The sequence below is a fragment of the Equus asinus genome, chromosome 8 (genome assembly GCF_041296235.1).
Source record: "Equus asinus isolate D_3611 breed Donkey chromosome 8, EquAss-T2T_v2, whole genome shotgun sequence".
NCBI classification, from domain to species: Eukaryota; Metazoa; Chordata; class Mammalia; order Perissodactyla; family Equidae; genus Equus; species Equus asinus.
In genome coordinates this window covers 98,783,025-98,796,102 of record NC_091797.1, presented here as the reverse complement: position 1 = coordinate 98,796,102, position 13,078 = coordinate 98,783,025, and the positions used below count along the sequence as shown (strand labels likewise).

General features: G+C 58.7%; 1 protein-coding gene across 9 annotated transcripts in view; it reads left to right on the top strand.

Annotated features, from left to right (window-relative positions):
- SPECC1L (sperm antigen with calponin homology and coiled-coil domains 1 like) overlaps positions 1 to 8,567 on the top strand; it is a 135,698-nt gene extending 127,131 nt beyond the window's left edge. For all 9 annotated transcript variants that reach the window (XM_044775374.2, XM_070516585.1, XM_044775370.2 and 6 more), the window contains 3 exons: positions 2,963 to 3,079; positions 3,967 to 4,026; positions 5,871 to 8,567. In XM_044775374.2, the coding sequence (XP_044631309.1) occupies positions 2,963 to 3,079; positions 3,967 to 4,026; positions 5,871 to 5,960 (267 nt within the window). In that variant the 3' untranslated portion in view covers positions 5,961 to 8,567. The remainder of the gene's footprint in view (positions 1 to 2,962; positions 3,080 to 3,966; positions 4,027 to 5,870) is intronic.
- Positions 8,568 to 13,078: the final 4,511 nt, after the last annotated feature.

Here is a 13,078-nt window from a genome sequence, read left to right as displayed (position 1 = left end):
TCTATCCAAGGCACAAAAACTTGAGCTTTTTCGCTCAATTGCCAAGAAAATCCAGTGTCTGCACTGTTCACCTGGCCCTTGCGGGCAGGTAAAGAGATGATGCATTGTATGGACCACGAAGCAACAGACAGACTGAGCTGCACCTCTTGCCACCTTCCTCAAAAAGCAGCAATGGAGAGGCTAACCCCAGATTCGCGCAGGCCTTTCTGCAGGCTCCGGGCGGGCAGCCGAGGAGCGAAGGGGGCAGGAGGCGAGAGGTGGAGGCTGGTGGCAGCCTGCAGATGCAGCTGCCTTCTGATTTCCATCACCAAGTAAACCCAGTTAGGGCCCCAGGGTCTTCCTCCCATCGCTGCTCTTTCCTGGAAGCCTGGAGCCCACTTGTGGTCCTGGCTGGGCCCAGCTGGCCTCCTGCGGCTCTATGTGAGCGCGGCAGTGCTTGAGGGCAGGGTGCCAGCAGGGGCCCCGCTGCGCACTGGTCATGGCTTTGGACGTGTGCTCTTCACTGAGTGGGAAGGGAGCTGGCTCCTGTGGGAACAGCCATCTCTCTGGCGGTTTAATACAGTTTTGTACCTCTCTGTGCACTTATTCCTGTTAATCCTGTCATTGTAGTAATGGGCTATGGTAACCATGAAATTGAGAGCTGCAGAGAGGAAGCTGGGGGAACTTTCCCGTCTTCCCAAGATTTTCTAGCATCGTGTGTGTCAGCCTCAGAGAACCAGCTTTGTTGTTTACAGACTTTTCTATATTCAGTCTGCGTTATTTCCTAGTTTGATTTTTCAGCCCTGAACATTAAAAGCAATTCAGTAAACGGTGAGGTGGGGAGCAGAGGTGAGGCCGCACCACCCAGAGGGAGCCTTGCCTGGGGCCTGCTCTCTGCCCGCTCCTTTGAAGTTCCCCTATTTCAGAGCCTGGCTCATTTGCGCCCGAGGTCTCTCTGGGCAGGGTTAGGGGTTAGAGGGGCAAGGGGGCAACTCAGAGGCCTCACTTGGGTTTGGTGGCTGTCGGCCGTGCTGTCCTCTGCCGGATGGGGTGCCGGGCTGGATCCCCTCCAGCTCCTGAGGGGTAAGGGAGGCGGTGACCCCGGCCAGCCTGCCTTGGTTTGGGCTTTAGCTCTTTGGAAGTTGTTTGAGAGTTTGATTGTCAGGTACTTAAAAGTTAACTCCCCCTACCCAGGAACTCAAGGAGCCATTGTTTCCTGGTTGTTTAAATCGCTTTGGCATGTTTTGTAAACGAAGTTGCTGCTGTGACTGGAGGTTCCAGGTTTGGGGCTGGGTTTGTCTTGAGGAAGCTGGGAAAGGCTGGGGTTCCCACAGCTGGGGAGCTGGGGCGCAGCCATTTCCTCTGGTGCAGGAGCCTTTGCTGCGAGGCACAGTGAGGCCAGGCACGTAGGCGACTGCCAGAGCCGCCTGCCTTTCAGGGAGCTGGAGAAGGGGCTGTGCGGCAGGAAGTGGAGATTTGTTTTCCTCCAGAAGTGAATGTGACCTCTGGGGGCAAGGGTCAGAGTTCTCAGCAGTCATATGCTGCCACTGGCCTCACACAGGAGCTTGGACACGTCACTAAAACATTTCTTGCCCTGTTGTCCATGCCATGATGGCCAGTGTCCTTGGCTCTTTCGTCAGGCACTTGGTCGCAAGGAGTAGTCGGGCTCCTAGGAGGAGCACAGACAGGCTTGGGACTGAGCCCTGAGGCTGAACAACTGCACGGACCAGCTACGTGCAGGGACCAGCTGCTTGACCTGGGCCTCCCTGAACCCCAACCTCCTTACTTAAAAACGCTCCTGGGTGATTGTAAGAAATAAAATGACGGACGGCCCAGAGGATGCCTGGGACAAGGATGCCTGTCCCTGTCCTCCCTGCTGCCAGCCAGCACCTTGGACAGGTCACTCGCCTCCCTGGTTCTGGTTTCCTCGCAGATGGAGCTCACGCCCCTGGGGCCGCTTCCAGAGATGAGAGATGAACGGGGGCTGCCAGCTCCAGCACTAAGGGGCCGGCACTGCCAAACCCCACTCGTGGCGCGACGCCTTCATGGGAGGTGATGACTGTTACCGTCCACCAGAGCACAGGCCCCTCGGAGGGCAACCCGGGCCCGCGGGGGTGTAGCAGGTGCCTGTTTGGACTGTGTCCTCATGGCCAGGAAGAGTAAGGCCCGCAGCACCGGGGCGGGGAGGGTCTGCCCGGCCCAGTCGTTTGGGGGAGGGCTGGTGTCACTGGACAGTGGTGGGGGCACTCTGATGGCAGCACGCTGGCCACTACAAGCTTGCTGCAGCCTTTCCCTGTGACTCTCGGCAGGTTTGCCTCTCTGTGTGCCTTCGCCTGGTCACTTTCCTCACAGCAGTTTATGAGTCGTGCCTCCGGGCCAGATCAGAGACTGGCAGCCGCAGATGACAAGGTTACTGAGGGGGAATGACCTCTGGACCAGTGGCCACAGAGCTGCTCCCTTCAGAAGGCTCGTGTTTGAGGAGAGGCCCCTGGAGGGCAGTGTTCTGGGCGCTGCCCCGGCCCTGTCAGCTCCTGATCCTCCTAATGCACCAGGGTGGCTGCTGCTGTCTTCTGAATACAGAGGTTTCTGATGTCTGTACATCTTGCCCAGAGTCTCTGATAAGGGAGGTTGGGCTGAATCATCTCTTCTTAACGCAGAGCTGCTATTCCCCAGGGTCCTGGAGGCTGCGGCACTGCAGGGCCAGCTCCCCGGGCCGCCGGTTCTCCAGGCAGGGCTGCAGGCTCACGCTTTTGCCGCTGCTGGGCGGTGATCTGCAGCTGGTGGGTGGGATGGGGTGGAGAACCGATGGAAGAGCCAGTCACAGACACCCGCCAGGACACAGCCCCAGGACACCATGCTTTCTCCAGGCTCACCCTGCCCGGGGTTTGGAGGCCTTGTGGCATTTGAGGCCTCCTGCATCCTCCTTGGGTGTCCTGAGAAGGTCACAGTGTCTGTTGCTTACGTGATTTTCTTTTTCCTTCAGAATATTGACATTACGAACTTCAGCAGCAGCTGGAACGATGGGCTGGCCTTCTGTGCTCTCCTGCATACATACCTTCCAGCCCACATTCCATATCAAGAACTGAACAGCCAAGACAAGGTAAGGCAGGCTGCGGAAGGACTGGCTCCAGGCGTCTCTTCACAAGGTGGGGGGTGAGAAACAGGCAGAGCCGTCCATCTGTGTGTGTTCACAGACCACATCGCTGGCTCCTGACGGCCCCCTCCTGCTTGGGTCTTACTCTGGGATTGGGTTATTTGTGCTGAGCCAGCCGGTCCCTGACAACCTCGTGTGGGACAGTTGGCAGGTTCCCAAGTGATGACATTCCCAGTGGGAGCCATCAGTCCTTCCTGGGTGGTGACATTTAGGATCAAGGGCTTCACCAAGAACTGGCCAAGGAGAGCTGCTCCAGCCGTGGGTGGTCTGGGCAGCGCCAATGACAGCAGGTCAGCCTGCTGCCACCCCCGGGCCCAGGACCGGCTAACAGCCCAACTCTGCAGTCCAGGCTGTGATCTGAGGCGTCCCGTTCAGGGTGTTCCTCAGGGACAGGGTCAAGGGACAGCCCCGGCCCAGATGGGCACTGAGAGAGGACCCAGGCCCAAGCCCTCCTCTGCTGTACCCCCACATCGACCCCTCCCATCCTTCAGACAACCTTGAAGGTCCCCATGAGGCAGAAACTCATTTGACAGGTGTTTCTTGCTAGCTTTTGGGGTGCATGCCCAGGCAGCTCAGGGCCGGTGTGTCAGAGGTGGCCATTTTGTAGTAAGGAGAGAACAAGTGTTTGGTGACAAGAGGAGCAGGCAGGGCCTGTGAGGGGCAGAAAGCATGGAACCAGGACACGTGGTGTTGGCTGGGAAGTGTGAGGGCCCCTGTGTGGGACTGTTTTGACCACGTGAGGCCAGGTGTCCGTGTTTCCCAGCAGCGTGTGTAGCCCAGGTCCCCTCCTCCTGGCCTGGTCGTGCACCCCAGTCACATGGTCTCTTTTACAGCGAAGGAACTTCACCCTGGCCTTCCAGGCAGCGGAGAGCGTCGGCATCAAATCCACTCTGGTGAGCCTGTCTCCCCTGCATCACTGGCAGCGCCCCTCCTTTTGTTAGGAAGGGGCTCCTGCTTGTTCAGGGACATCCCTGGGTGGGGTGGGGCCTGATAGTAAGGAGGCTACTGGGTGGGCACGGCTCCACATGGCCCTGCGCCAGTGAGCCAGCCTCCTGTTGTGTGGGTGCAGATGGGGACTTCACCCCTGCCTGGGGGGCGTCTTAGGCCTTACATGAAGCGTCCCAAGGAAGTACCCCCAGTCGGCGGGTGGTCTTGACCGCAGTTCCTGCAACCTCGAGCCAGGTTCTTCCTTAGAGTCGCCTTCTTCCTTAACTGAATCCTTGGCTTCAAGTTTGTAAGTGTCAGTGTCAACGGCACATTCTAGAAGGTCTGTCTGCCTTTTTTCAAACTAGAGGGAGAGGGTAGGATGAGTGCTGAGTCGAGGAAGGTGGCTTCAGAGGCTGGACAGGCGGTCCCCACACTTCAAAGGGCCACAGGAAGCTGGTGCTCATGGTGCAAGAAATGAGTCCTAGGAAACCCGCAGGTTTCAGGGTCCCCTTTGGGCCTCTGCTCAGCACCTGCAGTAGCTCACGACAGACGTGATCCTGCCAGGGCTCTTGCCTCGTTACCAAGCCTCACTTTCTGGGAGAAAATACTGCACCCAAATGCCAAGCCAGTCCTTCCACGCCCAGAGACACTTGGGTCAAATAAACTGTACTGAGGGTTGTGGCACAGGGACACTCGCGGCGCGTCAGTGCACAGCTCGGGGACCTCCCAGAGTGAAGAACCCCATGGGGCCAGCTCACGGACCCCGGGATCTCCCTTGGGGCCCCCCAGTGCCACCTTCCCACCCCAAGGGTACCATCACCCTGACTTGTAACAGCTGGATAGCTTTGAAGAAGGATTTGCACTCATATTTACACTATATGAGCGTTCATGAATTCATAGAAATATTCTTTTTTAAGGTGGCGTCTGTTCAATTGCATAGAGAGAGAGAAGTTACAGTTATTGAAATATTTTCCATTATCTGGATATTTTACATCACATGTGAAGTTCTAATATATAAAAAGTGGGCAGTTTCCCCACCCTAAGTCCTTGACCTTAGTTGAGATTCTTAGATTGAATAAACATCTTTGCTTTTTCCATACCAACTCACCAACAGGTGGCCCGCTCTGTCCTGCTGGCTCTGGCAGCACGTTCTGTGTCCCTCACCTCTGGGACCACTCAGAGCCGTGCCCTTCAGACTGGCTCGCTCAGAAAGTCATAGATGTTACTCAGCAACAGTGGGTCCCTCTGGGAGGCCTCCTGGCCACATGTCAAAGTCCAGGGTTTCCCACCTTCCTTTCCCTCCATCAGTGAATGTCTCGCAGGTCACTGGACCTAGAGAACAGGATCTTCCAGGATTTCATGGTTAAGGGCATTCAAAGGTTGAGTTCTAGGAGCCCCTGCCCACACAGGTGCTCCCAGGATGATGCCTGGGTGAGAAGGGCTGTCAGAAGTGAGCACAGGAGAGGTTTAAGAAGAAAGGCCAGCGATGGAGAGCATCCCCAGAGATGAAAGCCTTCCGGCCTTGGAGGACTGCAGCGGGGAGCAGGGCTGACCCTGGTGTGGGGCTCTGGGGCAGGGCTCGAGCAGGGTGGGTGGCTGGGGCACAGTGCTGACACCCAGGGCAGAGGCGCTTCCCAGGGGCACCTGGGGGAGGTGGAGCAGGCATCTTGGCCAGGCCTTTGATGTGTGTGATCAAGGTCCTTCAAGGCCCCCCCAATCCCAAGAGCCTGTATTGCTGTGGCCAGGAGCCTGTTGGGACAGGCCAGGAGGTGACCTAGAATTCTCACCAGGCCTCTTCTTTCTCTATCAGGACATTAATGAAATGGTGCGGACTGAACGGCCCGATTGGCAAAACGTGATGCTGTACGTGACGGCGATCTACAAGTACTTTGAAACCTGAGCACACCAGAACACCCTGCACAGTTATCAAGCGACACCAACGCCATTAGCTACGCGCCCTGTAAAGCTTTCAGTGACTCTGGGTTGCCCCACAGTGTGTGAGCCTTCAGCCTGGGGCCTCCAAGTTGGGAGAACTTGGGCCTGTGTGGCCCACGGCTCAGACCCGGCTCCTCCCACATGACCTGCCAGTCGGGTCAGCGTGGACTGCACACACATGACACTGATCGGCGGCCAGAGTTTTCCTTCTGAGGAGAATATTGAACTACATGAGTGCTGCGGGGTGTAAAAAAAGGGCTCGTGGCCCAGCTAAACTCGGGGAAGGGGATTAATGATGCGGACAGCTCACACGGGGTGACCGACAGCTTTAGCACAGCACTTCCCAACTGCTTGCCGTGCAGGTTCCGTCACCCTGAGAGCCAAGGGACAGTGGGGCCTGTCAGGGGCTCCTGCTTCCTGGTGCCGGGCAGGTGGGCCTCGGCCCTCTACATCGGCCTCCAGGAGTTCCTTGGAGTGCGTCAGCAGTAGGACAGCCACCCCTTCCCTGTGACAGGGCTGTCCTAGCCAGTGCAGTTTAGGTGTTTGCGACACTCGCGCTCCCGGCTCAGGGTCTGCTCCTCTTGACAGTCAGGCGGCTGGGCCTCCATCGAGAGGAGACAGGCTGGGGCCTGCGCGATGCTCTGCCCGCGTCCTGCAGCCTGGAGGGGCTTGGAAGCCTAGCTCTGACTTTAGCTTTCCGGACAAAAGATTGGTCATAAGGAACTCTCTAGTTAAAAGAATATTGTTTTCTTATGAGCAATGTTGGAGGAAAATAGCTCTTGTTCTGTTAGTACCAAAGTTAAATTGTTTTAGTAAGCATAGAGATAAAACACAAAATCTGGACATGAGTGTGGGCACGGCTTGGCGTGAAGTCGGAAGTAGCAGGAGAAAAAGCTGAACAACTTGAGGGAGCCCAGGCAGTGTGACGTGAAGGCACTTCTGGGTCGCTTGGGCGTTATCTTCCTGGGCAAGAATCGAAGAAAGTGCCTTAATTCTCCTCGTGAGGGTAGCCACCATACAGAGGGTCTCCGAGGCCACTGCCTCCACGGCCACGGTAGGATGTCAGTGGGCTCGCGGCACTGCAGCCCAGGGATGGAGTGGTCCCCTGCCATGCCGCCTGCTCCAGGTCGTGAATGACAGGCACCACAGCCCCTTCAGCACAGTTTGAACAGAAGCCTTACGCAAGGCGTTCTCTTGAGAAGACTCCCAGGCGGCGACTCGGCCCTTCTTGGGGACAGGGAACCCGGTCTCGTGTGTGCCTAACACGGTAGCTACACTACCAGTTTGAACAATGTCAAGACCTGTTGCTTCCTAATACAACGGTGTTTGCACCTGCAAAGTCACATGAGAAGAGCTGCCACCAGTGGAAGCAAGGTCACTGCCCAACCCAGGATGCAGGCAGGGGACTTGCTGAAGGCCATGCAGCACGTGGGCTGAGGGTCTGCTTGATGTTCTAGACTAGGAGTTTGACATGTCTGTAGCCTAGAAAAGAATGAGGTTATTACGAAATGGGCCGTGTGTGCATGCGGCCTGCAGGTACCAGGTGGCTGATAAACGCCGTCCACCCTGCCTGGATGTCCTAGCCTGGCAGCTCCGGCTGCTGCCCCGACTGGAGGTTCTTCGTGAACTGCCCATCTCGTGCTAAGGAAGGAGAGGCCCGGGGAGCAGAGCCCAGCTCCGGAGCACAGCAGAAGACCCTGGCGACGCCTCTGCCCGTCCTCCCTGACCCAGTCTGTCTTGTCTCTGCTGCTCTGTGCACAGTTGTGCTGTGCTGTCAGCTGAGGGACTGTTGGGGGGAGAATCAGTGGTTTTGAATGTCTCTCCGCTTGGTTTTCCTGAGTCCCGCTTGTGCTCTCGTTCGCCCTGGCAGGGGCCCAGTGTGTCAGATCTGCAGCCATGTGTGTGTTTATTTATTATGTTGCGGGGGAAGCTGTGTTGTCTTTTGAAGGAGAAGACTTTCCTGGGTCTGCAGGTCACACGTTCATCCCTTCCTATCCAAGTGAGCCAGCCCTGGCAGCTTGTGCTTTCGCGGGGTCACCAGTGTCTTTTGGAGGACGGTTTTGGAAGGCGGCCACTGATGATGGGCTGTGCCCACAGGGCTGGCATTGCCCAGCATTGTGTTCTGGAGTCGGTGGCTGGGCAGAGAGTGGCCACGGGGAGGGCCTGGCTCGGGCCCAGCCTGTCTAGGGACCCACCTTTGCCTCGCTGACAACAATCCATGCAGGGGTACCCGGCCAGGCTGCCCACATTTGCACGTGGGACCACAGGTGAGAAGATTCCAGAAGCATGACTTTCTGCTTTTTCTAACAGAATTCTTATAACACTGCTGGCTTTATGGGATGGTCACAGACGGTCATAGCTACCCAAAAGTGATGCTCTCAGGTGCTGTAGTCCAGTGGCACTTGACGTGGAGCCTCCAGGAAGCCATTTGCCTCTTCTCCCTTCAAGCACAAGCCTCACTGCAAAAGGGCCAGTTACGCTTCTGTTTCTCGACCACAGGCTTCTGCGGACTGATGATACTTTTCATTTTGTTCTATGAAATATTCTTGAATGTATTAAAATTGCTGAAACACATCAGGCTTGGCTTTTGTAGCTCGGCACTCCCCGCTGCCCCTCTGACATCCCGTAATGGGATCCTCGCCGCCTCCTTGGACTGGCGACACCTGGCCCAGCCTCCGTCCCCCTGGCTGCCCCTCCCTGTAGCTCACCGGCCAGGAACTGTGTAGGGGAAGGACCTGACTGGGGGTCAGAAGGGGTCCCGCCCTAGCCTGCAGCACAGAGCTCCGGCCTCGGCCAGCTGCCTGGGCCTGAGATGGGGGACAGCCCAAGGGAGCCCAGAGGTTCTGTGACAGGTGCCGAGACCCCAGAAGCACTGTGTGAGTTGCCCTGCAAGGATGGAAGCCCAGGCGTTCCCCAGCCATAGCCCAGACACGTGGTGTTCTGGGGGAGGGGGCGCGCTTTGAGGTTTTTTGGTTTTTTTAGAAATGTATCTTCTTGGAGATAATTTTCAGAATATATAAAACTATAGAGAAAGAAAAAAAATCGATAATTATACCACTCAAAGGCAACCAACCAGTCAAGCCTTTTTTCCTGTGCATCTCGTGTGGAATGATTATGAATCCATGGAGCACAGCCCAGAACAACACTGCAGCTTGTCACGTTGCACGTGTCACATGCAGAAGGGTCCGTGGGGCTGCCTGCTACTTCATATTGGGTGACCCTGGGCACCCTCCCCAGCCCCAGACCCCATCCCCAGGGTCACGGGTCCATCCAGTAACTGACTCGTTCCCGGGGTGGCCCGGAAGCCCACTGGCCTGAGGTGAGGTGTGTGTCCTGTGAGTGCTCGCAGGCCCCCTAAATAGTGCCGACAGCCATGGCCATCGGCTGTGGCCTGGCTTCCAGGGCGCAGCACCCGCACCCTTGGGTCTCCTGCCTGGGCATGGGCAGGGCTGTGCCAGGACCAGGCATGGCTCTCACTCCCCATTCAGCAGCAGTGGGGCCTGGTCTGTCACTGGACACAGCTCGTATCCTCCGCTGTAGGATCTGGAGTTGCTCTGCTGTGGGCAGCGCAAGGCCGCTATAACAGGCACATGGGGCCCTGTGCTTAGTGGACACTGATCACAGTGACGGGGGGTGACTCCACCTGGGACTCAGGAGCCACAGGAGCAGTGGGGGCGACACTAGCCCTCTCTACCTCTGCCTCTCAGGTGTGGGGGTGCCCTCCCCAAAGCAATCTCTCCTGCCGGTCATGGCAGCCCCACTTCCTAACCTGCTCAGCGCCTGTGGGGCCCACGAGGCTTTCTGCCCCGCTGGGCCTTCGGCGACTGGGGACACCTGGCCAGCCCAAGGGCGCTGCTTCTCTCAACTTGGCACTTGCTCTGCCTGTCCCAGGGCAGCACCTCTGAGAAGGGAATCACTTCCACCTTGACTTAGGGAAGGTTCTAGAACCTCTTTGGGGGGTGGCTTTGATGGGTGGAAGCAAGAAAACAGAGTTTCCTAGGAGAGAGGAGAGATCCAGAATGGATGCCACACCCCTCCATCCACAGCCTTCTGGGACTGGGGTCCTGGGCCCAGGTGGCTGTGTCCTGGTGGCACAGTGGCCAGCTCTCTGGCCCCTGCCTCACAGGGCTGCACTTCCTGCAGCCTTAGGTTGGCCTGGGTTCTGTTTGAGGTTGTCTCTTACGTGGAGGACAGGGCAGACATATGGGGTCTAGGGCTTGCAGGCACCGTGGTCTGTGCCAGGTGGGTGAGGGAGTGGATTCTAATCAGGGCCCCGAGTTGCTGAGAAAGTGCTGGCTGGAGCTCTGACCCTGGCAGGTCAGGACTCTGCTGGGCCGCAGCTGGTCATCTGTGCAGGAAGCAGGCTGGGACCAGGAGGACAAGGCTCCAGGCCCCCTGGGCCCAGCTGGCCCCCCTCGGGCTGTGAGCATGCGGGGGAGCAAGCTGTGTGGGGAAGGGCCAGGAGCTGGGGGCTTGGGGGGTCGGGTGGAGAGTGAGCAGGCACAGCCTGAGCAAGGGAAGGCCCAGCCGCCCCTGGAGGACGTCTCCATTACCGAGTGTGTGTGATTTGGGGTTCCGAGAGGGGGCCTGCAGGCCTAGGAAGAGGCAGAGCCAGAGGGCCCGGGAAGAGCACAGGACGGCACGTCACCAGCACCTGCCAGCAGGTTGTGGGCGGGCGGTCGAGACACCCAGGGCCCCCTCAGGTCTGCCAGCACTTGTGATGGGCTGGGGCTGTTCCACTTTTGCAAAATGGTGACACCAAGAAGGGCCCCTCCTGGACCTGGTTACCAGGCGTTCTGCTCTCTGTCAGGTCGGGTAGAGGGGTGCCTGGGGGAGGGGGGCATGAGGCTGGGGGCACAGGGACAGTGGGGAGGGGGTGGCCAGTTTGATATTCTGGCAGATGCTACATGCTGGTGGTTGGGCATCTGGCCATTCTTAGGGTGATGAGTGACAGGCCCTGGCATGCAAAGGGCTGTCTCTGCCCACTGTGGAGCCCAGGACAAGTCCCCACCCCGTCTAGGCATCAGTTTCCACATCTACCCGATATGCCCAGATCAGCTCAGAGGCACAGGGTTCCTAGGAGGGTTGCTGTTTGACATCCAGGAGCTGGCGTGGGCTGAAGCATCTTCTGGGGACTGGGCTGGCAGAGGGGTGGGGTCTGCTCCTGCGGCTGCCGTGGCTGTGGGCGGCTCGGGGGACTTCCTCTGGCGTGATTCTGCTGCTCAGGGCCTGCCTTATTCTGAGCATAAACTGGAGCCCTGTGAGGGCCCCCCCACTTCCTCAGTTCAGAGCCCCAAAGTGTACGGTGCCCCTCCCCTTTGGAGGAGAAGCCGGCGAGTACCTCGGGGTGCCCTGCTTGGTTCCAGGTGCTTTGTCCTAGGTCTGACATTTCTTTCTCCCTGATGTGGCCCAGCTGGCCCCAGAGCAAACAGTCAGGGGCCAGAGGCCACCCAGGTGCATCCTGGACAGGAACAAAGCCGGCGGGGCGGGGCGGGGTGGGGAGTCTGAGAGCAGAGTCTGGAGCAGGAGCGAGCCCAGCTGGCCTCGCTGCCTGGCCTGAGGAGCCTGGGCCTGGACGGAAGGAAGGGTGGGTGCCATAGCCTTCAAAGCCCGCCTGGGGCTGCAGGGAAACCGAGGCCCAGAGGTAGAAGGGGGGGGGGGTGCCAGGGCCGTCCCTGTGCCTGCTGAGGAGCAGTGGGCCTGTGCCCAGCCTTGGGCCTGCAGGGCTCCCAGGTGCAGGGACCTGGACAGGGGCCTCCCCCGCCCGTGGCCTGACGCTTGAGGAGTGAGGTGGGGTGCAGGGGGAGCACAGGCCCCTCATGTGGGGCGCAGCAGCAGAGGGTCCCCCAGGGGGGCCTGGAGGAGCAGTGTGGGTCACCCGTGAGCACGTCCGCTCCGTGGCAGAGGCAGAGTTTGTGAACAGCTCTCCCCTGTGCCTGCTTCCTGTCATTGCTGAACTAGAGGGTCCCCAGCGTGTACTGTCTCTGGGCAATGGCTTCCCTGGAGACCTGGACAAAGGAACAGGATGACACGGGACCAATGCAGCAGCTCTCACAGGCAGGAGGGGAGGACTCGGGACCTGGCACTGCCTCGAGGGCGGGTGGGTTCCAGGGCCCTGCCTGACCACCGCTGGCTTGAGGACACAGCTACCCCAGGCCTGGGGCCCCCACACTGAGCCCCAGGGGTGAACTCTGAGGGTGCTGGCACTCTGGCCCTGAGGACCAGCTGCAGAAATGAAGCCTTCAGTCCCAGCTGTGGGGCCCAGCCTGTGTGGGGACAGGTGTGTGCCAGCCAGGCCACATGAGGGGAGGTCTGAGTGGGAAGGGTGCTGGGCCCCAGAATGGAATTGGCAGGGGAGAGAATTAGGGGGGGCTAGGGGTTAGGGGACAATAGTGACCCCCGGGATTGGCTGAGTGTTGATCTCTGCCCCATGAACCCCATAATCACTTCGGGCCCCAGGTGACTCTCAAGACAAGCTGTTCCTTGCATGTTTGTTGGGTGAGGACTTGAATGAATATGGGCCCAACAGGTGTGGGCAGGAGCGTTTGTCCCTGCTGTAGGAGGAGTTTGCTCCGAGATGGCCCAGAAGCACGGGTGGGAAGCCAAGGGCCTGGGGGGAGGGTTCCCTGGCCAGGCAGCGCCCCCACCCCATACCTCTTGTCTGATTCAGGAGGTGGCAGGGCAGAAACAAGATGGTACCATTTTACAGGTAGGCAGTGGGTCCCTCAAAGCCTGCAGGAAGCCACAGCACCAGGGTGACCTCAGCCGGCAGTCCCGGGGGCAATGTCCCCACCTGGCCAGGGAGCTCCTTCACTAAGAGAGCAGGGGCTGTGGGAGGATGAGGCGGGCTCCTTTGGTCCCCCATCCCCCCTCAATGGAGGTGAGTAAGGGGGAGGACAGCAAGCCAGCTGAGGCGCAACAAAGGCCTGGCCTGGGGATGGGGGGTTAAGGGGGAGACAGGGCCAGATTGAAGATGGGAAAGGCATCCGGGGACAGAGGGATGGTCCCAATTTGAATAGTCTCATGCGTGCCTTTCTCCATGATGTCGCAGGTTTTTCTTGAGTTGGGGTCCTAACCCCTCCC